Genomic DNA, 24,660 nt, shown 5'->3' with positions numbered 1-24,660 from the left:
AAATTTTCTGAGGTAAAAACCTCACATCATCTCCATAGACATTTTTCTCTACCCACAATCCTGACTTGAGGTAAGTGAGGGAGTCCCTCTGCGATGAGGCCAGTTTATTTCTAGGTTCTAGAAAAGCCATGTTTCTCAGTAGCTCAGATCAAACCAGATCCCCTAGACTTGGGCAGAACTAATTCAAATACCTGAATCAGTTATAGAAGCATCTCTGGTTTTACTGATGAGGGTCAGTAAATCTCTAAGCCTCAGCTCAAGATATGTGGTATTTGGTCAGCCTTGTATCTGTATGAGTAAAACGTTCTCTAATTCTTGTATAATTTATCATGTATAAATTCCTAAAATCCTACCCAGGAACAAGCCACCGCAGCAAGGGTTTCTAAAGTTCACCCCAGCCCAGTCCACCTGAATCCAGTCTCTGCAGAGAGGGTCCTGGATGCTTCCTTTTTTGAAAAATGCTGTTAAAGTCAAGTGCCTCTATATGCTGAAGTATAAGAACCCTTGCAGTAGAACAACTATAAGAATAAATGGAAGAAATAAGTCTCAGCAAGCAGAGGCATGCAATATTTGAATTTGAGGATTTAATACTAATTGATGAATAATATTTTTTAAAAAAACACATCAGTAGGGAGGGATCAGGAACTCTTTGCTTCAACAACTCCATCTTCAGCTAGCTGCCTGCATCAATGTGCTCATACTTTCTTCTACTTCTGAGAGCTTCTTCAGGACTTGGTTGACCTTGGCCTCATCAAATTCCAAACACAGAAATTCAGATTCCTGGAAAACATAAAAGGGTATTTTATATAGAAGACGCCCTCAAGATAGCCAAAGCTCTGGATCTGTATCTGGTATGACCCAGCTCTAAAGGACGAGTACCCTTACCCAGAAAGCCTGACTCAAGCCCAGCACAGCAAATCCAGCACACCGCCCTAAATGACACTCCTTCCCTGGGGTGTTTCCTAAATGGTAAGGGGGAATTCAAATGCCAGGTGTTCTCATTATGAGCCACATAAGAAGTTCTTAGAGCTTCTTATCTGTCATCACATTTGCTCTGATAATGATTTTTAAGTAAGTACTTAATTATTGTACTTAATTATTGCTGTTTTACAGATACGACCCTGGGCCCAGAGAGTTTAACCTGTATCACAAAATCAGAAAAAGGCAGTCAGACTGTGAACTCCAAGGTCCATGTTGCTTACACAGTATAAAATAAAAGGAGGATTTGGTTTAGCTGTGTTACCCTGGGAATTAGCCTAATGTGTTATACTACACATTGTGACAAGCGGCAACCACATTCCTTGGGAAGCATCCATCAGATAATTGAAAGATAACCAGATCTTGAAACAGCCCTGAATATTTCTAGGGCTGTTCTACTTGCTGCAAGCCAACTCTCCCAATTTCCCTCAAACACATTCCCTTTATTCACTGTTAAGGATCAGTCAGTCAACTCTATATAAGGTAGATATCAAAGAAAAAGGCCTTTGAAGTATGGCGACAGAAATTTCATGAGCACTAAACAAATCCTAGGTGCACACTCTTGAGAGACAAGAGGAAATTATTTATATCCAAGAGGGACTATATTCAAGATTCTTAAGAACAATAATCACAGAATTTTAGAGCACTATGAATTATTAGAAATTGTATAATCCAACTGCCTTGCTTTTTAGATAATGAAGTCGAGGCTCCAAGCATGTTAAATCGCATGCATATTGTCCATCCCTCTGCTGATGGCAGTCACCAGGTTATCGGTCTTCTCTACATTTTCCTCTGTAAATGCTATGGCATTTCACACCTCTATCCTCAAGGGGGAAGGTAAAGACGACCACAGCTTCTTCAGAGGGAGGGAGTTACTCTGTCATCAGCTGGAAGAACCTTCAGGAGTTAATTCTGAAAGAGTATCTTTGCTGTTGCTAAGCTGCTGTGCTGAGTCTATACTGATGGCACTGAACATTCCCCGGGGGGAAAAAAAAATGCAGAGGAAAAATAAGGGGCCCCTTAGAAGAAAGTCTGCCAAAGAAAGGGAAAGCAGCTTTCCCTGACAGGGAACTTACTCCTCAAACATGTATTTGGGTAGGAGAGGGGAACAGTCTTTCATATATGAACTTAGAAACTGCCAGGTTTTCATTTAGTCGAAAGCAAAAAACAATTAAAAAAAGAAAAGAAGAAGGAAGCTTGCTGTGTTTGAGCTTCAGGAGGAGCAAATTTATAACAAATTAGTTCAGTTGGTTAAATTAAGAACAGATCTTGAATTTGAAAGCTTTTTATTATTTGTTCAATTTCACTAAGATGTTTAGATTGACTTTACAACATTTTAAAACATTTGGCTTTTTGAAACAATGGCCTGGAAAATAATAATTGGCAGAGTGTAACATATATTTAGGAAATTGGCAGAAAAGATGATGTAATCCTTGTTTCACTTCAGTGAGAGAAAGTTTGTTACAATGATAAATTTCCATTAATAGGAGGAGAGATTATCAAGGACAATGCTCATAGAGATAGGGACACCTCAGCAGAGTTTATTAATGAATAGTCAGAATCTTTTCTGAGCAGGGATCATTAATTTATTAGAAGTTTTAGTACTCACATGATTTTTTATTAGCTCTCTTACGTATTAATAAAGCTCAGTTTATTTTTAAAGGAAATCAAGTACTAAAGAGAAATAGCAGAATAAAAGAGAGTCAAAAACTAAACAAATATTTTCTATCCTCTCCTAGACTTTGCCTCTCACCCCTTGAAACAATGCACACTAACAGTCTTAGAAAGACATATATAACCAACCATACATGACTCTTGAAGAAACAGTTTACCGGAAACTGTATTATTAATGCCTACCTTCATCTAGTTATGCCATGAATATTTTATCAGGAATTAAAGAGCCTTTAAACTGGATTTAACACATGGGGCTTTTTTCAAATTTCACATTTGACTGGAGTACCCTACCCAAAGTACATTTAACACACTTGAAAATATCTTTAGAAACGCAGGTGATAACTTATAAAGCCAGAGGGAGAAAGTACAGAGCAATCAGAAACACTAGTTTTTTTTTCAAAGTCATCCACCTTGATCTGGGCCTAAAATGATCATAATAATGAGAGATGACAAGATTAAATTCTGTATTTATATATCTGAGTAAAGATTTAGAACCTGTTTCTTTTCAGTAGTGTAGATACAGCATAGAGTCAGAAAGTGTTTAGCAGATGAAAAAGCAAGCACATCATTAGTAGAACTATGTACCGTACTTTTCACTCCATAAGACGCACTTTTTTCCCCCAAAGGTGGGGGGGAAATGTCTGTGCGTCTTATGGAGTGACTATTGCGTCACAGACCATGATGTTTATTACCTGACCTATCAGCAGTGGCGACAGCTGTTAAAAGAGGAAGCGGTGGGCCCACGTGAAACCCCTGGGGACACTTGAATGTCCCACTTTACTGCTGAATCTCAGGGTGTCTGGTCAGTATGAAGACAGCAAAGAAAGTGATATCAATGACTGTGAGCAACTGAGCTTCATAAATTCTGATACTAGCGATGATGAGTTCTTGGGGTTCCCAGAAAACTAGAAGAGTACTTGAACCTTAAAGTCTCTCATTTGTTAATGACAGTGATGATGGTTCTTAATACCACTGTTGACTGCTGTTCACTTTACACGGTTGATATATTATTGTTATATTTTATTAAATATTTTAGTACACCATTTGGTTCAGAATATTTTTTTCTTACTTTCCTCCTCTAAACCTAGGTGCATCTTATGCTCAGGTGCATCTTATGGCGTGAAAAATACGGTACTTTGCAATCATGTGGACTACATCATTGTATTAAACTCAAGGGTTTAAATAACTTTTAAATTAGAAAAGAAAGCAGAGGCAAACTAGTAAAATATTTTTTCCAAGTGCAAATGCTATAAAATTATAAGAAGAGATCCTTGAGAAATCACCCATCCAAACCAACAAAACAAAAGAAACAAACAAAAAACAAGCTAGCTTTAATTACTTCAGAGAAGGACATCTCACAGATTCCTCAGAAACTCCTTTCTCAGGTAACCACTCTAACATTCTTCACGAAGCTCATGCTTGTCAAGCCCAAGTCATTAATGCTTTATTTGAAGCTCATTTCCTAGCAGGGTCAGAGAGTATAACTGATTATTAATTTATATAATAATTAAAGACTGTTATTAAACAAGTGTTTGGTTTTCCCCATCTCACAGCTTTGTGTAGGATGTCCATTTAGATGACTTCTTTATTTGGCCCGTAAGCATACTCTGAGCAATTGTTTGGTAAGACAATACTGTGATCAAACAACCAGTGGGATCCTACCTAGCTCGCTGCCACTAGGCAAAAACTCTGGAGACAGTTTGGTGGAAAGGAAAAGGAATCTTTTTATTTAAAGTATGTAAAGTTTGAAATAATGGCAGGTTTCTGCCTCAAAGCCTGTTTCCTCTAAGACACTCAAAGAAAATCACCCTGCCACTCTGCCTATTTAGTTCAAGGCTGCACCAGGAACCTCTTCTCCCACCCAAAGGCACCATCCTTTAAGAAATACATGTGGCTTTGCTGGTTTCCAGTCACTGTCAGCTTCAGGCATCCTTTGGAGTCTGCCTCCAGGTGTCCTACTTGCAGCATGCTGTCTGTCCACTTCCTCCTGCCGCTGCCCTCCGGTGCGTCTGTGTGCCTGGCTGAGCAGGACCCACGCAGCCAAGCTCCAGTCATCAGTGCTGCTGCCGCTTCTCATGCAGGGGTAGGGGACAGAGCTTGTCACCTGGCCACGTGGCTTCCAGGACTGGCACTGATTGGTCCACTAAGCCCTGTCCCGCACATTTGTGCAGTGGGTCCAAGGCCTTCACTGGGGTGGAGTGGGTGGAGGATCAGTGACAGGAAAACCACTGCTGACAGCCCTCCTGTTGGAGGAGCATGTGGGCCATGGCAGGTGGCTACCCTGGTGGGAGCTGCTGTTTATGGTCCCCACTGAAGGAGTGCAAGGGTGGAGAGTAGGCAGCCCCCAAGATGGCTTCCCATGTAGCGGAGGGTTGCCCTGTGGCTCCCAGGCCTTGCCAGCCTGAGTCTCCTCCCATCCCCTCTTACCAGCTTAGCGCCTGCTGTACCCCAGGCAGGCCCTGGAGCGCTGGAGGAGAGGTACCTGAATGTTCCCAGACTATACAGTCCTCATGGCCCTGGTCCCAGGAATTCTAGCCCCCCCACCCCCCGTTCCCCCAGCAGCTGGGATAGAGAGGAGAACAAAGAGTGCAGCATTTCCGCAAGCTCCCATTTTTAAAGGATGCCCCCAGAACCCACTGCGCACTGGAAGTAGCTGCGTTGTTGTCCTGGCTGTCAGGGCAACTGTCACTGGTTTGCAGCTGCCATTCCTATGCCATCCTTGGTGCTTCCCTACCCTTAAAAGGACAACTTATTAAATACCTATAGAACCATTTAGAATTCAACATAGAAGAGAAATCCTATAATCTCTTTTCTGTATTATTATAATTTTCCATGCATAATTTTCACAAAGCTTTATTCTCAATTCATTGGCCATATTTAGCATTATAATACAATGTTGGCAAGTTCTAACATGCTGCGGTTTCCTTAAAAATGCTCAAGTTGGGGATACGGTGCCTTAGGATCCTGATGAACGGATACTGACTCAAGAAGGCCACATACAATGCACAATCAAGACTTCCGGCTAAGATGGAGGCTTAGACGGACACGCTCAGTCTCACTCTACAACTAGAGAGGAATACAACTACTTCAAAACAAAAGATAACTAGAAATTCCAGAAAATAAAACTACACGGAAGTCCAACATACAAAGTTATAAAACAGCGGCGCTCTTTGGGCACGTAAGAAGAGCAAAAGTGGGCGGTGCTGTTTGCAGTAGCACCAGGGACAGCAGCAAGGAGAACAATCCCGGCTGCAGTCGAACCCCAGCAGCTTGTGATCCCCAATGCTGGGAAAAGCAGCCACCACATCGCCTCGAACAGTGAGGCCCAGAGGGCAGGAGGACGGATCCCGATCTCCTAGCAGAATAACTGCGGGAATCCATCTTGGACTCCCGCCCCCACACAAAGCGCCACAGCGCTGGGAAATACCTTGCAGATCACCACTGGTCGCTGGGCAGTGACAACAAAGCGCCACAGCGCAGCGAGAAAGGTTGCGGATCGCCGCCGGTCACTGGGTTGTGACGAGTACACAGGCACTGCCCCCTATAGCTGGCCCAAGAAAACAAAACACATCTGTCAAAATGAGGCAGACAACTATAGAAATCCCGGTGGCGCAGCTCACCAGGCAACAGATGAAGAACCTGACAGATGAACAAATAAGAAACCTGTCAGAGGCTCAGTTCAGGGCCATTGTTATCAGGTGGCTTACAGAATTAACAAAAGATCTGGAAAAAGATGAGAAAGAACTGAAAAACACTCATAATGAAAGGAACAAAACCACATACGAGACAGATGGTGAGGAAATAAAATCCAGAGTTCAAATCAACAAACCAGAACATAGAGAAGGAACAGTCAACCAGTGCAGAGAGAGGAAACAGTAAGCAAGGAAAATGATGAGAGGATCAGAAACCTCTGGGACAGCTATAAGAGGCTCAACATAAGAATCGTTGGTTTGCCAGAGGGTGAAGAAGATGAACTAGAAATTGAAAAATTAAGTGAAAATATAATAAAGCAAAACTTTCCAAACTTGGGGAAGGAAATAGACGTACAGGTCCAGGAAGCACAGAGAGTTCCAGAAAAACTAGACCCAGGGAGAACCACTCCAAGACACATTATAATCAAAATGTCAAAAGTTAAAGATAAAGAGAGAATCTTAAAAGCAGCAAGAGAGAAGAAAAGAATCATGTACAAAGGGGTCCCAATTAGACTAACAGCTGACTTCTCAAGGGAGACCCTGCAGGCAAGAAGGGACTGGCAAGAAATATTCAAAATAATGAAAATCCAAAACCTACAACCACGAATACTCTATCCAGTGAAATTGTCATTCAGAATAGAAGGGCAGAGAAAGTGCTTCCAGGACAAAATAAAACTGAAAGAGTTCATTAGATCCAAACCACTATTATATGAGATGTTAAAGGGACTGGTTTAGAAAAAGGAGGATCAAAACTATGAACACCAAAATGAAAACTGCATCACAAGAAACAACAACAGAAGCTAGGGAATTGAAGCAAAGGCAAACTAAGTAGGCAACAAGAGTGGAAAAAGAACTATAGGTATGGGGAGCATATTGGGGGGAGGTCAGCGGGGAGGGGGAGAGGGAGGGAGATGGTACAGGAATTAAGGATCATGGTAGGAGGGAATGGAATAGACAGAGAGAGGTTGAGAAGAACTATATGCACAACCAATGGACATGGACTAAAAGGGGGGACGACTGGAGGGAGGGGGCCACTGGGTGGAAGGGAGCAGAGGGAAGGGAATTGGGACAACTGTAACAACATAATCAATAAAACATATTTAATATATATATATATCAATATAATGGAATAAAACAATTATCAAGCCATTGTATATCTTTTTCCTATAAATTTTAAGTTAAATTTATATTTTTTGTATCTTCATAAAGTTGAATTTCTACGGATGTTTGCTAAGGAAAGCAAAGAGCTTTAAATAATGCTAAAAGGATTGCTTTAATGTTTCTATAGACTGTGAATATAAATGTTGAAACTTTTAAAACTAGTTATAAGAAATGACTTGTTAAAATGTCCTGTAAAAATATTTTTCACATTTATATTGTAAATATATTTCTTATAGGAAGTTATAATATATAATTCACAATCTATATCACTGACTCTTTCTCTAGCTTTATTTATAGTTAAATACATAAGCTTTACTTATGAGTTGGCCAGAATTTGAACACCCTTGTTTTCACTTTTTTTCTAAGAGTAAATTAGTAATAAAATTTGTAACCAAAAAGCAATAAAAATTGAATTTTTTCTATCAACAATAACTTACACTTTGTCAAATTTAAGAAAAAAAAAAAAAAAAAGAAGGCCACATACAGCTGATCAGATTTCATAAGGCCTATTCCCAAGGTTTTCCTTTTGGTTCTGTTACTGCTGATGTGGGCTCTTGGTTCTTGAGTTCAGCAAAGAAAGAATTCAGAGGCAAGAACACTAGTGTATCAAGTTTATTCAGCAAGCAAAGTGAAAGTCATGTGAAGTTAAGAATCAAGAGGACTGCTCAGAGAGCAGCCTTGGCTTTTTTTTTTTTTTCTTTTTTTTCCAAGATTTTATTTTTAGAGAGAGGGGAAGAGGGGCAGAAAGAGGGGGTGAGAAACATGGATGTGTGACAGAAACATCAATTGGTTGTCTCTCACACGCCCCCAACTGGGGACCTGGCCCTCAACCCAGGCATGTGCCCTGACCAGGCATCGAACTGGTGACCTTTCAGCTCGCAGGACAACACCCAACCCACTGGGCCGTACCAGTTAGGGCTGGCTTGGCCTTTTAGAAAGTCACAGAGGCAGAAGAGGTGAGCCAGCTGGGTTGCATGGATTTAAGAAACAAATTACAGAGGCAAAAGTAGGGCCCTTGGAGCATAGGAGAAAGAAAACAATAATACACACCTGAAAGAAGGGATAGGGCCGGGGGTGGGGGTGGAAGTTGGGCAGTGAGAGGGGGTGAGGCACAGGGAGGAGAGGAGGAGAGAGAGAGAGAGGGAGAGAGAAAAAACACTGAGTCCTTTTGTCTTAAGGGTTTTTCATAGGGTCGGTGTCGTGGTCTCTACTGATTGGTCAGCACTAGGGCATGGAGGTCATTGGTCATTGCATCTGGTCCTGACGTCAGCCAGGATGTCGCTTTGTCTGGTTTTGCTGCCTTTCTAGACCTGGAGCTAAAACACAACTGAGGCCTAAATGTTATCTCTAGTTTGATTAAAATTCCTAGGATTATTTGATGCTGATCAGAACCTCACTGTCCTGAGGGCTTAATGCTTAAGGGAGTGGTCAAGCAAGGGAGGAGGAAGTAGGTGAGTCAGGGTCCTGAATAGGGTAAGTCTGAATCAGCTGTCTCAGTGTCCTCATTCCACTTGCCAAGGAATTTTCCTGGCTTCTTACTATCCTGCTCAGTTTTATTTATTGACACAAAGGGACTCTTAGCTGAGCAAAAACTTTAGTCATGAGGTCTATCCCCCTAGTTGCACTATTTCATAAACTTCAATTAACCCTCTGATCTGCTGCTCTACCCACTCTGTGTGTTCTGTGTTTAACAACAGGAGAGAGAATAAGAACATGTGGTAAAGGTCAAAACTGGCAATAGCTTCTTAAAGAGCAATTATATAATAAATACCCAAAAGTTTTGAACACTGTCCACCAGGGAAATTCAAAACATCTACATAAGTAAACCTGTGTTCACCACTCATTCCCATACTTCCTATGGCTTTCTCAGAACTATCGTGGATACTGTTCCCTAACTCCTTCAGGAGATCTCAAATAGCTTCTCTGTGGCAAAGGACCTTCCAAGTTCCTTCCTTAGGAACCATTTACCCAAAATTAAAATTTTATAGTACCCTGAAAACTGTGATTATTCTCCACTTGTCCTTTCATATCTATTCTCCACCCTTCTCTGCTTTATTCCATGCCCTGTTAAGCTGGTCTCTCACCCCTTGTTTTCTGGCTTAGAGCTGGGTTCAGGCAAGAGGAGAGAGAGGGAAGGATATTTATTTCCAAATCCCCACTTCTTCCTCTCTACCATTTCCAATATTTGCTATGTGGGTGTGTTGTTTCTTCATTTCTCACTTTACTTTCTGGCCTCAATCACTAGTTCAGTATAAACATAAAGATGAGCTTTTTCAGACTGCCGAAGTACATACTCACCCAATAAAAACTCCAAAAATGAGCAAAGCAAGGCTTTTCATCATGCTTAAGTTGGTAGAAAGGCTTCCCTTCAAGTGTAAATGACAGGATAAATCAGAACTAGTATTTTATTTTTTTCCCTTATCATTTGATGTCAAAATCTTATATAGTAGCACTTTGATATTAAAGAACAACAATAACAATAGCAATAACAACTGTGGAAGGTTAGATTTCATTAAGAATTTGCATCAAAGATCTTAATACCATAAACATGGCCTTATCTCTATCAATAACCTGTTCTTATAGCCTATATCTAAAACAAGGGATAGCTCAGCTGTAGCTTAAAACAATACTTCAAAAAAGAAAACTGGTGATTTTTACAGGCCATTTTTATCCTAAGGAAATCCTCATTTCAAATATAAGAACCAACAAGTCCTACATCTATTGTGTAAAGAACAGGCTAACCCAATTTTCCAAAAGGGAAAAATAATTTTACTGTAAATCACAAAGCAAATCATCCTACTGAGGGTGAAAAGAGACTGAAATCAGACTCTTTCGGAGCTCTAAAGCTGCAACTTAATGACTAAGTAAAATGACTCACCACAAAACTCAAGAGGTGTCCATAATGTTCTAAGAATGATGTGAGACTAAGATAGGGTCTCCAAGAACTAAAACAATTTACTATAATAAACGAAAAGAGCAACATCTAAGCACATACCAGGTGCTTTCAGAGCCAGACCAGCTTCTAGAGGAAGTGTTTTCCATATTCCCACAATCTGCTAGAAAGGGGCAGGGTATTACCAGTGTAGTATAAAAGCATTAAAAATTACTAGACAGCAAGTACTGAGTTTTCTGGAGATTTTTGTGAGAACACCTGACAACAGAAATTAAAGTGCTTTAAGTGTTTTTAAAAAAGCCCCCCCACTGCCATAAATTCTATTAAAAAATAAACTCTATGGGAAAATACACTTCTAATCAGTTAACTAGAAACGCAAGGGTGAAAAGAGACACTGGGTATCTAGGAAGTTTCAAACCTACCACTGATGTTAATTCACTGTTAACGAAAGCTGAGACAACTAACTTCAACTTCACCAGTGACACACACATTTTATATAAAAGTGGCAAAAGTTTTAAGTAAAATAACATCAAATCTTAATTATTCATAGTCCTATATGTGTCTCTGCTGCTTCACTTCTTCCTCCTTTTTTGGTCCATCTTTTAAGTTATTTCCACAAAGTGAAAAAAATAATTAAACTGGTTAGACTAAATCAGAGCAGCTCTGAAATATGTTTTACAGAAAAGGAGATTATAGCTATTGGGAGAAACTTTAGTCCTGACTTCTCATAACTACTTTTGAAAATCATACCCATATAGTGTAATTTAAGTCAAAAAGATCTTCTTATTCCAAATATTTCATTTCGTAACCAGAACTATTGTTCTCAGCCTAGACAGCTTTAAAACATAACTACTCCCAGGAGAGGTATTATACAGTTATTAACACCTTTCTATTACTTAAATCAGGAGATTTATTTTCTTCCAAGAGGAATAAACCCAGGTAGCCTACCTTAAAACACAAGGTACTTATTGTAAGGGGTAAGGAAATGGTGACTCAAACCAGTAGAAAATAATTAGCAGCAAAGGACAAATGTAATTAAATCCTGAATCAGAGGGTCTCCGAGCCAGAGTTAACAGTATCAGCACACAAGTCAGGAAGGGGGCATTCCGCAGCTCAGCACAAAGCTTCTGAGGACAAAGGATATCTGAGACCAAAGTGGGGGAGATACTCATCACCAAACACCTGGAAATGGGAAAATGTAGCTAGACAGCCCAGCAAACAATATAGGAACATTTCAAAGAACAGCTGGAGACAGACCTATAACCAGATCACCCTGAGTTAATTATCACTCTCAGTTAATTTAGTGAATCATGTTAGATTGTAACTCCGGAGTATCCAGTATGGAAAAACTCGGCAGAAAGGGGGCTTTACTCCCATTAGGATAAAAACAGCCAGCTCCGCCCTTTCGGCGTGCACTTTTGATTTGGCTTTTTGGCTGCGCCCAGAGGTGCAGATCTGTGAATAAACAACTGCCTTGGCTACTGCTGAAGTCTTGTGTCCCAGTGTTTTTACTGTGAGCGTTTCTCACACTACCATTAAGAAGTATAGATAGGGTACAAAATATAAAGGAACTAGGAAAATAACAAAGGCAAATCCTTCCCCTTACCCCATAACCCATATCAGATGCACAGACCTGTAGGTGAAGTATATTAAAGTAACTCAGATCCCTGATCCATCCTCTCCATGTCTTTCTAATCACCTGATCACAGAAGTTGCCAGGCACCAGGGAAATCTAGGGAATCTTACAAAGGGAGCACTGGTAAGATAATTTCAATGAAAATCAAAGGATGAATTTACACACAAACACAAACATATCCTTCCTATGCTGTGCCTTCATTTTTATCCGCAGACTCAGGGCATGTAAGCCATCAAGGCAATAAGATTCCAAGAACACTGTTCACTCAAAGCTGTTTGAATTTCTAAGAGAGAAAGCGGGAGTATGCCAAGAACAGGACCCTGAGATTTTTTTGGTTTAAGATTTCTTAGATGGACAAAAAGCTAGAGCCATGATTTATAAGAAAACTATACATGCTTGTCCTGCCACTATGTGGTCAAAAGGAACATGAATTTTGGCCCAGGCAACCCTGACTTGTTTCTGAAAGGGAGGAAATAATTTTGATCTTGCAAGAAGGAGCAGTTCTTTCGTTGGCTGAATGATGTTGCTAAAAGAACACTATCACTATCCTCCCCAACTCCCCCCCCCCCCCACCTTTCCCACCTCGGGCCCCAGAGATTTCAAAGCAGCCTGACATTATTCTGCTCCCCATTACAGGTCAGTGGATAGTGGACTGTAGAGGTACCATCAATCTTCATTTTCTCAGTAGAAAAGAAAACAAAAGAAACTCACAGACGATGGCTAATTATGCAAAGACCAGAATTCCCAGATCTTTGATTTAAACTGTTGCCCACTAACACATCTGACTCTGAGTTTGGGCACTTTAAACATGATTAGTGTAGTACATGTAACAGAGTAGATGGAAGCGGATTAAAAATGCCAGGTTTTATGCTGATTTACATAATACCAAGACTTAAGCATTTACAAAGATACTTCAGAACCACCCAACAAAAGAAAATAAAATGGAGACAAGTTACATAAACACAAAAGGCTAACACAATTAGATCATTGGCTGATTTCTGTGTTTGTCAACGTGCTCCAGTTCATATTATGACTTTTCATTTTTGGCAGGTTTAATGTTTAGCTATTAAGATCTTCTGTATTTTGAAAAATTTAGGCTGAAAAACATTTGGGTAGAAAACTATTTTTAGGTGCTTTGGTTGGATCTGCAGAAAATCATACTAGCTTTTGGCTAAGAACTAGCTCCCACGTGAAAATGGACAAAGAACCAAAAGAACAATAGCTAAAAAGCTGAAAAGGCAAACTACACTGAAGGAGGGAGAAATTTCACTTCAATCTTAGAAAAATCAAATGACAAAACTCTAGCACTTGGAGGGAAAAGTGTGTTGCTCATTTTAGTTTTGAAGTTCGAATTGGTGCCTTCCTCATTCCTGATGAGGTACGTTCCGGAGCAAACTCATTTGCAAACAACTTTGACAAACAAACTAAAATATATTTACATGACAGGAAAAGAGGAGATTAAAAAAACAAACAAAAAACTCATCTAGAGTTGCTTGTTTAGGCAATATCACCTGTTTAGGCAGGTACAAAGTATGCAATGGCCTTTGCTTTCTGGGGTTCTTGGTAATGTACAGATTAAGATGGGGGGAACATCTTAATATATCCCATAAAAAGATAGGAATATGGCAATGAATGACAAACTCCTTGGCAGGGGAGACATGGTGCTAATCAAACCAATTCTGGGATTGCAGATTTTCTCCAACTAGAGCGATTACCAACTTGCTCTGCCAACAGCACCATCTCTCTGTTCCCAGCTTTCTCATTGTGGTTTCTTTTAAGTCACTAATGACAGCATAATTAAGCAGAAATAGGCATAGCAAGAAAGCAGCATTTCCCTTGGCCCTTCTCTGGAGGAAGCAAATAGATAAAGAGGGCAAAAGTGGAAATTACTAAGAGTAGGAGTTTCAAATTCAGAAAATGCTAATTGAGGGTTAAATTTTTTTCTTCTTCTGGGGTTATGGGGAAAGGGGAATAATTTTGTTTCATTTCCAACAATTTTCAAATACAGTCACATTGTGAGGTACTACTAGGGGTTGGGACTTTAACATATCAATTTGCAAAGGAGACTATTCAATTCCCAGTGCCTGGAGGATCCTGTGTTTATCAAGCATCTGCTGAGTGTTTGCAGTTAATGATGATCACACACATGATTTTAGGCTTGCTGTTCAAATCTTACAGACAAGAATTTCTAACAGTCCAACCCCCACACCCCCCCAAAAAAGGGGATTCATACAAAAAACTATCTGAGGATTGCTCAGGTCTGCCAGCACAGTTTGGCAGAAGCCATATCTGGCTTCATCCTCATTGAACTTGATTTTTTTTAAAATAATTCACTTATTTATTTGTTTGTTTATTGTTAGAGAGAGGGGAAAAGAGAGAGAGAGGGAGAGAAACATCACTGTGTGGTTGCCTCCTCACTCGCGCCCCCAACTGGGGACCTGACGCACAACCTAGTCATGTGCCCTGACTGGGAATTGAACCAGGGATACTTGGTTCGCAGGCCGATGCTCAATCCACTGAGCCACAGCAGCCAGGGCTTGAACTTGATTTTAAAATGTAATTTAATCTACGGGGCTGCCAGAATAAAAGCTGCCAGGAATAGGATTGGAAAATGTTTTTTTAAAAAACTTTCATAATCCTCACTCCCAGAGCCTATTATGCACCTTGCCTACCATGCTCCGTCCCAACATCCTGCCCCGAAGACTGACTCATGGTCTGGCACACCATTCTATGATAGAACATGGGGATGAGGGAAAGAGAAAGGATCTGTAGTCACTGCATGAAGTTAGTCACTAACCTCCCTAGCTCAAATGACTTAGTGCAAACTTCTGGAGGTAGCAGAAGAGAGGAGACTGCGTTTTTATGATATAGGGTTGAATTCTAACATCACTTAAATTGTTTGGCCTTTGTTCACATGCAATAATCAACCCTCACATTAACCCAGTGCTTTACAGTTTAGAAAACACTTTCACATGCATGACCTTATCTGATCCTTAGAACAGACAGTTAACTAGAAAGAGTCCAAGCCTCAGGTAAGCTTCTTTGAACACCTGTAGAACTCACAGACCTGGTCAATTTGATCCAAAGTATATCTTTTCATCTATATTTGGCAGGAAGACTTTATCAGATAATGCAATGGATTTTATGGGTTTTTACATACTTCTGATCCAATTTATGTGGGAAGAGAGTCCACAAATCCAGAAACTAGAGATTAAAAGTTCAGTCCTTTGCAAAAAACAGAGCAGGTAGTCAGGTCCTAACTGGAGAAGAAATAGACTTCCTTATTTGACCACCATTCGTTCAGTAAAGTTTGGAATCAGTGGAGGGAATACAAAAGTTTGAGGGGGATTCAAAGATGATTGCTAGGCTCTGGAGAAAAATGAAATGCCACAATTTAAAAAAAGTCAGTCTGCAAGAAAGAAGTAGGAGAGATTCTGGGAAAAGTAACAAATCTGAAGACATAAGCAAATTCAGAGGGAATCAGAAATTACAATAATAATATTAGTAACAATGATAACTAACAATGGCTAAGATTTACTGAACACATAAAAAAATGCCAGGTATTACATTAAGTGCTTTACATGCATCATTTAACATTAGTGAGGATAATTTTATACCATTTTATAGATGACAAAAGTGAGGAAGAATTATCAACTTATGTCAGGCCACAGGTAAGTGCCAGAGCCAATTTTAAACCCAGAGCACTTAACCATTTCACAATCCTGACTCACCTTCATATATAATATAAACATCATCAATAGGCACTAAGTATCCACATGTGAAAGCTCTTCTAGGATTTAGTTAACTTTAGCAAAGACTCCAAGGAAAGTTGAGTGCTGACAGTATGATTGATTACCTGAAGTCAATCTAAAGTGGCCTATAAAAACATTTGGATACTACTTTCTCATATATGTGAGCAGTATTATTTCTCATGTGCTATACAAATACTTGAAGGTTAATTAGCAGTATAACTAAATAGTAATGCTGCCAGTCTCCTTCAGACAAATAATAAAACACACACACACACACACACACTTAAAAACAAAACATTTGGATAGGCAATAAATACATCCTGGTTGCATAGAAAGATTTCTAGCTTTATTTTAAGTGTAATGGGGATAGTACATCTAAGTTAATATATGCATGTGACCCAGGCAGGGAAGCAAACCGTAGAGACTAAATTCTTATTATGAGAAAGACAGACTTTTACTCCCTTTCTCTTTTTGTGTGTTTGAGATGTTGTGGGGGAGGGATGGGCAGGGAGAATTCAGTTACAGTGGTACCTCAGTACTCACTGTTAATTTGTTCTGGAACTCGTGAGAAATGCAGAAACCAGTGAGTACTGGACATGATGAGTGATGAAGCATTTTCTCTTGCAGGGCTGCATTGTGACTCATACAAGTCCTAGCAAGTGCAGCGAGTCTTGAGCAAGCACCAAGTGCTGAAACACTTTTTTCTTGTCACAATGCAACAAGTGCAGCGTTTGACAAGTTCTGAAGTCACACCAAGGTGTGACTGTATATACATAGCTGCTTGTCCCGTCGCCAGGAGTTGGACACAGAAGTTTATCTTTGTTGCTCTATGGACTAATGTGTAGAGCTCCCTGAGACTCTTTCTCCCACTAACCCAAAACACAGTCATCAGAACCCAAATACCTTGCTTCAACATGGGATTTTTCCCATCCATAATCAGAAGGAATTCCCAATTCTACCTTGTTTTCTAACCTAAGAACACCAAATTATTCAACTTGAAAAAAATCAGATCAGCATTTATAGGAATTTTTCAGTGTAAAAAAAGATAAATACATTAAATTGTGAGTTTAAACTTTTAACAGCCTTCATATTTGGCCCATACCTGTTCTCTGGCCAAGCCAATGATAAACTTGAATAGGTAAAGGGAAAGACAGCTCTTGATAATGCCCCAAGTAGCATAGTTCAGTCATACATAATTGCCTGACTAAAAATGTAAAGAGAGTGCAGGCAGCCATGTCGTCGTCGTCGGCAGCCGTCCGTCTCGAGAGACGATGGCGTAGCTTCTTGAGAGTCTATCTGCACCGCCGAGAACGGCTGTGCAGTCCGACTCGGGAGTGACAATCCCTGCCGCACTTGTTACAGGTGAAGGCAGATGGCTGTTGTTGCTGCTGTTGACGCTGCTTCCACCTCGATCTTTTCTGGACCGCCTCCTCGTTGCGCGCAGCCTCTGCGCGTGATGTACCTTGCCTGACCGAGAGCCTCCAGGCTAGGCGGTCGTCTGCTTGAACTTCCCATGTGTTGAGATTGATGAAGCATTGTGTCATGTCCTTTTTGCAGATGTCTTTGAACCGCAGTTTTGGGCGCCCTGTCATCCTCTGGCCTTCTGCTAGCTCGCCGTAGAGGAGGTCTTTGGGAATACGGCCTGCATTCATTCTTTTGACATGGCCGAGCCACCTGAGGCGTCTCTCACTAAGAACTACATGCAAACTGCTCATGTTGGCTCGCTTCAGCACCTCGGTGTTGGGGACCTTATCCTGCCAGGCGACATGCAGGACGCGTCGCAGGCACCTCATGTGGAAGCTGTTGAGTTTCCTCTCGTGCCTTGCGTAGGTGGTCCACGTCTCGCTGCCATAGAGGAGAGTGCTGAGTACGCAGGCTTGGTAGATGCGCAGTCTGGTTTTCTCAGTGAGGCTGGAATTGTTCCATGCTCGCCGGTTCAGTTTGGCCATAACTGTGGCTGCCCTGGCGATTCTCCGATTGACCTCCAAGTCGACTGACAGAGAGCTCGAGATGGTGGACCCGAGGTAAGTGAAATCGTTGACAACCTCCAGGGTGTATCCGTCGATGGTGATGCATGGGGGAGTCCCCGTGCCTTGAGCCATAACGTTCGTCTTCGTCAGGCTGATGGCTAGTCCGAACTCCTTGCATGCGTGGGAAAGGCAAGTGACTAGCTGCTGGAGTCCCTCTTCGGAGTGTGATGTCAAGGCTGCGTCGTCGGCGAAGAGCATCTCACGGATGAGCACCTCTTTGACTTTGGTCTTGGCTCGTAGACGGGTCAGGTTGTAGAGCTTGCCATCGGATCTGGTGTGAATGAAGACACCCTCGCTGCAGTCCTTAAAGGCGTATTGGAGGAGCATGGAGAAGAAGATTCCAAACAGCGTAGGCGCGAGGACGCAGCCCTGCTTTACTCCGCTGCTGACTGGGAAGGCCTCAGAGGTTCTGCCGTTGTAGGACACCGTGCTGTGCATGTTGTCGTGAAAGGACATGACCACAGCAAGCAGATGTGGTGGACAGCCAATCTTCCGTAGCAAGCTGAAGAGTCCGCTTCGACTGACCAGATCAAACGCCTTTGTGAGGTCGATAAAGGCGAGGTAGAGTGGTTTATGCTGCTCGTGACACTTCTCCTGCAGCTGGCGTAGGGAGAAGATCATGTCCACTGTTGATCGGCCAGCTCTGAAGCCACACTGGGACTCTGGGTAGACGCGGGAAGCAAGGGTCTGCAGGCGGGCAAGAGCGACCCGGGCGAATACTTTGCCGACGACGCTGAGGAGAGAGATGCCCCGGTAGTTGTTGCAGTCGCTGCGGTCTCCTTTGTTCTTGTACATGGTGATAATGTTGGCGTCTCTCATATCCTGGGGGATGTAACCCTCCTTCCAGCAGAGACAGAGTAGATGGTGGAGCGGCTGTAGCAGGACTGGTTTCCCGCTCTTTAGGATTTCTGGAGGGATTCCGTTGCTTCCTGGTGCTTTCCCGCAAGCGAGGCGGTCGATGGCTTTGCCGAGCTCTGCCGCAGTAGGTGGGGTGTCTAGCTCCTCCATGACTGGTAGGTCTGGGATGGCGTTAAGAGCAGTGTCTGTTACGGTGTTCCTCGTCGCGTACAGCTCGAGGTAGTGCTCGGTCCACCGCCGCATTTGCTGTTCCTGGTCAGTGATGACCTCACCTGTCTTGGACTTAAGGGGGGCGATCTTGGAGGGGATTGGGCCTGTTGCCTTCTTGATACCCTCATACATTCCTCGTGCGTTGCCTATATCGGTGGCTTCCTGGATGCTTCTGCACAGGTTTAGCCAATAGGTGTTGGCACAGTGGCGGGCGGTCTTCTGGACTTTGTTCCTGGCAGCCCGTAGAGCTTGAAGTGTACTGGGAGTGGGCGTGGCCTTGTAAGCCAGTAGGGCCTTCCTCTTAGCCTCGATCACGGGTTCCATTTCTTCCCAGTGAGCCTCGTACCAGTCAGCGTTCTTCCGCTCTTTCTTCCCGTAAGCAATAATGGCGGAGTTGTATATGGCGTCGCAGAGACGTGGCCAATTGGATTCGATAATGTCATCTGCCGCCATTCCCTCGCCGAGTGCATCTTCCATCCTGTTGATGAATTGCTGGGTCTTAACTGGGTTGCTGGCACAACTGGTGTTGATGCGTGGGCGACCCTTCATCTTGGAGTGGTGCAACCTCTTCGGCATTATGCGCACCTTGCTTACCACGAGGGCATGGTCCGTGTCGCAGTCTGCACTGTGGTAGCTGCGGGTGAGGAGGGTGCTGCCAATATCCGTTCTTCTGGTGATGATGAGGTCAAGCTGGTGCCAGTGGCGGGAGCGGGGGTGCCTCCATGACACCTGGTGGATCTCTTTGCACTTGAAGAATGTGTTTGTCACGCACAGGCCGTGGTGACACAAAAGCTCAAGCAGTCGCTGACCATTCTCATTGATCTTTCCTCTCCCAAAGTTTCCGAGGCAGGTGGGCCAGGCCATGTGGTCGGCTCCTACTCTTGGGTTGAAGTCTCCAAGGAGATAAAGAGCGTTACTTCTGGGGATCTTGGATAACGCTTCGTCCAGTGCATGGTAGAACTGTTCTTTCTCTTCGGTGGTGGCGCAGAGGGTTGGGGTGTACGTGCTAAGAATGCTGACTGGGCCGAAAGTTGTTGACAATCGGAGGGTAAGTAATCTCTCTGTGCCTCCTGTGGGTGGCTCTATGGAGTTAACAAGCATGTTCTTCACAGCGAACCCAACACCGTGCTGTCTTGGTTGGTCCGGAGACTTCCCTTGCCAGTAGAAGGTGTAGTTGGTTTCTCTGATAATTCCGTTGTCGGCCAACCGGGTCTCCTGTAGAGCCGCAATGTCGATGTTTAGTCGTGCCAGTTCCCTGTCGATGACGGCGGCTTTCCTGGCATCATTGATCCACGGAAGGTCTGCAGTAAGTCCGGGACACATGGTCCTGATGTTCCAGCTAGCAAGGCGAAGAGCTGGAGGCTTCTTTCTTGTTTTTTGCTTGGAATTGCCTGGTGCGAGTGTTTTGTGGCCCACTTTTCGAGAGACGCCTCTCTGATCCCCACGCACCCAGTGGGGCAGGTGAGCCATGGCGAGACGGCACCTAATTGGCTGGGGGCTGCCCAGCTTGAGGCGGGCGGTAGCTGTCCAGTGAGGTGCGATGACCTCTCCCACCGTCAGAGGAGACCCCTGGCGCTCGTTTCCTTCGCCAATCGGATGAGCTTATAACCGGTATCTGTCTCCTCCCGTGTTGAGTCGACATCTTGCGATGACGCTGGAGTGTCCTCTCCAGTGAAGCTACAAAGCCTGGGCAGGGTGATATGGAGGGCCAGCTGTTGCCCATGCAGCAGACGCCCCCTCTCTTCGCAGCTGAAGGATCCAAGGGGAAAGACAGAGTCAATACAGCTTGGCTTCAGGTGCGCCGCAGGAGTTGCCGGTGTTGACTACAACGTCAAACCGCCTTAGGGACTCCGGCTCAGGATTTTCTGTCGGGGTTTACTCCCTTAGCCTTTCCCCTGAAGAGGTATGCCGCAAGGCAGCGGAGGTTTTTTGGGATCAGAGTTTTCCTTCTCTGATGTGCCCTGACTGGCAGCCATGTACACTGTTATAAATAAAAATAAGCAAACAAATGATTGGTAAAAAGTAAATAATGCTTGCTCTACTTTGTAGTCTATCTTTTTATGACAAAGAACACTGTGGGATAGCTCAAGACATGGCCCCTCCACCTCAGAGAACAGGTGGCTGCCTGGACAGCAGCCATAAGGAACAAGAAAAACAGCCTGTACCTAGAGTCCCAGGCTTCTCAAGGCCCCTGTGTTTATCACAACCCTGTAGCATTTTCACATGCACTACTGCAGCTCCCTCCTCACTATCACTGTTCCCTCCTTAACCTATAAGTAGCACCAAGGCTAGAGAGGTAGGGTATGGCCACTCTCACCCCGATCCACCACCATCAGTGCACTTCCCTATAATATGGGTAATAAATGGCATGTCCATAGAATGTTCACATCTGCTGGTCCTCCAGGTGATTTCTTTTGGAATATTATTAATACAAATGCAGGGTAGCTCCCTGGTTTGGAGCTCCTGCATTACAAACACATTTATCACTCTATTAAAGATTATGTCAATAATCCAAAAATATGAATTACCAATGAGGCATCATTCAACACGGGAGGAGACAGATACCGTGTCACTCCCGAGTCGGACTGCACAGCCCGAAGCTACACCATCGTTTCTCGAGACAGACGGCTGCCGCCGCCGACGAGTTCTTCTCTATACTGAGGTTCACTTATTGCGGCCTCACTGTATCGTAGAATTTTTTTAAATATTGTATTTAATTATTTATCGCAGATTTTTCGCTATATTGTGGGAGTTTGCGGTACTGTATATGTATGTTGTTAAAGTTATGTAAGCTTAAGAGTGTAGAATAAATGTAAGGTTCCTATTTCGCGGGGGGCGTCTAGAACGTAATACCCGCGATAAGGGAGGGAATACTGTATTTTGAAGAAAAGTGAAATACTGGGTTGGACAAAAGTTTGTTTACTTTTTTCTGTATAATGGCTCTAGTAGTGCTTAGTAGTCTTAACTTCATTCAAAACAATTTTGTTGGCTTTACTGTGATAGCTGTCATTCAAAACAATTTTGTTGGATTTATTGTGACAACTGTCTTATCAGTGTGCATTTAAAAGCAACATCAAAACTGGTGAATTTTTGTGTAGTCACTTTAATATTGACGATGGAAGAAAACAGGCAACATTTTCGGCACATTATGCTTTATTATTTGCAACTGAAATGCAAAAAAAGATTTGTGCAGGGTATGGAGAAGGTGCTATGACTGATAGAATGTGCCAAGAGTGGTTTGTGAAGTGTCTTGGTACTATTGACATTTTGGCCAAACAATTCTTTGCTGTGGGGCTGTCTTATGCATTGGAAGATGTTTAGCAGCACCCCTGGCCACTAGAAGCCAATTGCAGGAGATACCCGACATACTCAGAATATACAAATCAATCAAGTTATTGGTGAAAATGAAAATGTGCCTTTTATTTTATGAAAAGAAACTAAACAGACTTTATGGCCAATCCAATATGTTCCATAATGGAATTATAAGAAAAACATCTTGACATTATGACATATATTTCCTTTGTAAAATTGCGGTCTATGTTTATCTCCTTAATATGGCTTGTCAAATTCTTTGCCAATGGAGAAAGGATGAATACAGGTCCTTAACTCCTGGCTGAGTTGGGTTTTAACCATGCCTCAGCTGGGTTTTGCTGGTTCCTGAAGAATTTTAAACAAATTTGTAGACTATAAGGCACTTAAAATGTTTTGTTACATCATTTCAAGTATACAGAAAATATGACAAAAATATGACTTTCTTATACTCTTTTTTCAGATGAACCATTTGTTCAATTGTTAAAATTTTGCCACATTTGCTTTGTCATTTCTTTCTCTATCACACAACCACTTGAGAGTAAGTAGGAGATATCAGACCCTTTTATCCTTAATAACTTTAGTATGTCCTTCCTAAAGACAAGGATATTCTTTTGTATGGTCATGTCATCTAATCCAGTCCATATTCAAATTTTACCAAATGCCCCAATATTGTCCTTTATGAAGTTTTTTCTTGCTCCCACATCAAATCCACACACATTTAGATGTATCTTTAGTCTCCTTTAATCTGGAAAGGTTTCTCAGTCAGCCTTTCTTGTGTTTATTGAACTCTACATTTTTTATAATACAAGCTAGTTACTTTACAGAATGCCAACTTCGGTTCGTCTGATGTTTCCTCATAATTAGATTCTATGTGTGTGTGCACATGCCTAATCTATTTACTCGTTATAGCTCCAGTGATTAGTGAACACAGGCTTTGAAGTCATACAAACTTAAATTCAAATCTAAATCAAAACACCACTTTTGAGCTGTGAGACTGTCTAGGTTTTAGCTTCCTAATCTGTGAAATGATGATTTAACAGATTTAACTGGTAAGGCTGCTGTGAAATTTAATGAGATAATGTATCTAAAGCAATTTAACACAGTTTTTTGGGAGTGGGCAAAACTGTATTTTACACCTCTCTGATTAAGTCACAGTATCTCACACCCAGCAGCATTAAAATATTATTGCTTGGTTACACAGCATCTCTATTAACCCTTTGAGTGCCATGCATAATTTGAAATTTGGATCAACATGAGAAAAAATTATATCAATATATAACCTGAGGTACAAAAAAAGAGAACAAAACATAAAATAGGAGTCATTCCATTGTTATTTACATTTATAGTCATCGAAAAGTCGCTGGGAGCGACGCTGGCACTCTTGGGAAAATTTGTCAGCGTCAGTCACAGTGACATTGCCACTCAAAGGGTTAACTTTCCCAAAGGGAGAAAGAAGTCCTTCACTCTGACATTACACACTGCCTCTAGCACTCTAGTCTGGCCAAAGCACTTCACTGCCAGCTGGAAACTGGCAGTAGCATCTCACTTCCTGGATGCTTCCTATTGGCTGCCTCCAGCTATCCTGCCACTGCCAGTACTAGCCAGGAAGTACACAAGCACTGGCTAGTGAAAGAATACCAGAGGAGCTACAGTGAGCCTGTTCCTTCCTGCTGAGCTCTTGCAGAGACACTGGCCAGTGCACTGGGGTGGAAGAGTATAACAAAGGCAACAAATATAAGGAAGCCTTCAGGCTAGAGCTACCAAGAAGGTGAACCTGTTTAGGGGACTGATGATGAGTACTCTGACTAAAAGCAGGGGCAGGGTCTCAGGTGCAAACTCTGTCTTCCTGTCAACCCATCACTGTCAATCCTAAGAAAGAAGAGAACATCCAGAATCAAGTAATTTTCTGCTAGTTCAAATTAAACGATAAAATATTCAACAATAACACTGTAGCCAGTCAAGATGAAGGCATAAGTAAACATAGGCTCGTCTCCTGGCACAACCATATCAAAATCACAACTAAACTACAGAACTGTCAGAAATCAAGTTGAATGGAAATCCTACACCTATGGCACTAAAGAAACCACATCCATCCAGACTGGTGGGGGACACTGAGACATGGACAGGCGGGTCCCACACCGACATGTGGTGGATGAAGGCTTGGGAGGAATATTTCAGGAGTGAGGGTGTGGGGAACTAAAAAGTTCCTCAGCTGAAGTCTTACTAACTGACATCCTAAAGTTCTGCTTGGCATGACCTCACCATCCCATAATAGTTGTTTAATCCTTACTAGGGCAACGACCCTCTTTCTGTTCCTGGGATTGTTGTCCTGCAGTTTAACTCATATCTACCAGATAACGCCCAAGCTGCAGCTGCGTTCCCACCGAATGAAAAATTCCTCTTCTCCTGAGCTATAAGAATGCTGTTTTGACTAAGAATAAATGAGACTTGATCAGAGCACTGT

At 42.4% G+C, this 24,660-nt stretch overlaps 1 protein-coding gene and 1 non-coding gene across 3 annotated transcripts in view; one reads left to right on the top strand and one right to left on the bottom strand.

Moving 5' to 3' along the window:
- Positions 1-569: 569 nt before the first annotated feature.
- The window catches only part of COMMD1 (copper metabolism domain containing 1), a 116,142-nt gene continuing 92,051 nt past the window's right edge, over positions 570-24,660 (bottom strand). For both annotated transcript variants that reach the window (XM_090280260.1, XM_090280262.1), the window contains exon 3: positions 570-780. In XM_090280260.1, the coding sequence (XP_090136386.1) occupies positions 670-780 (111 nt within the window). In that variant the 3' untranslated portion in view covers positions 570-669. The remainder of the gene's footprint in view (positions 781-24,660) is intronic.
- On the top strand, positions 15,916-16,041 carry LOC150006038 (small nucleolar RNA SNORA19). The gene has a single exon (XR_016512156.1). It is a non-coding gene; the product is annotated as a small nucleolar RNA SNORA19 (small nucleolar RNA).

This window comes from Furipterus horrens, unplaced genomic scaffold, assembly GCF_987537825.1.
Source record: "Furipterus horrens unplaced genomic scaffold, mFurHor1.1.pri manual_scaffold_6, whole genome shotgun sequence".
Taxonomy (NCBI): domain Eukaryota; kingdom Metazoa; phylum Chordata; class Mammalia; order Chiroptera; family Furipteridae; genus Furipterus; species Furipterus horrens.
The sequence above is the reverse complement of the archived record's forward strand: the minus strand, read 5'-3'. Positions and strand labels throughout refer to the sequence as shown.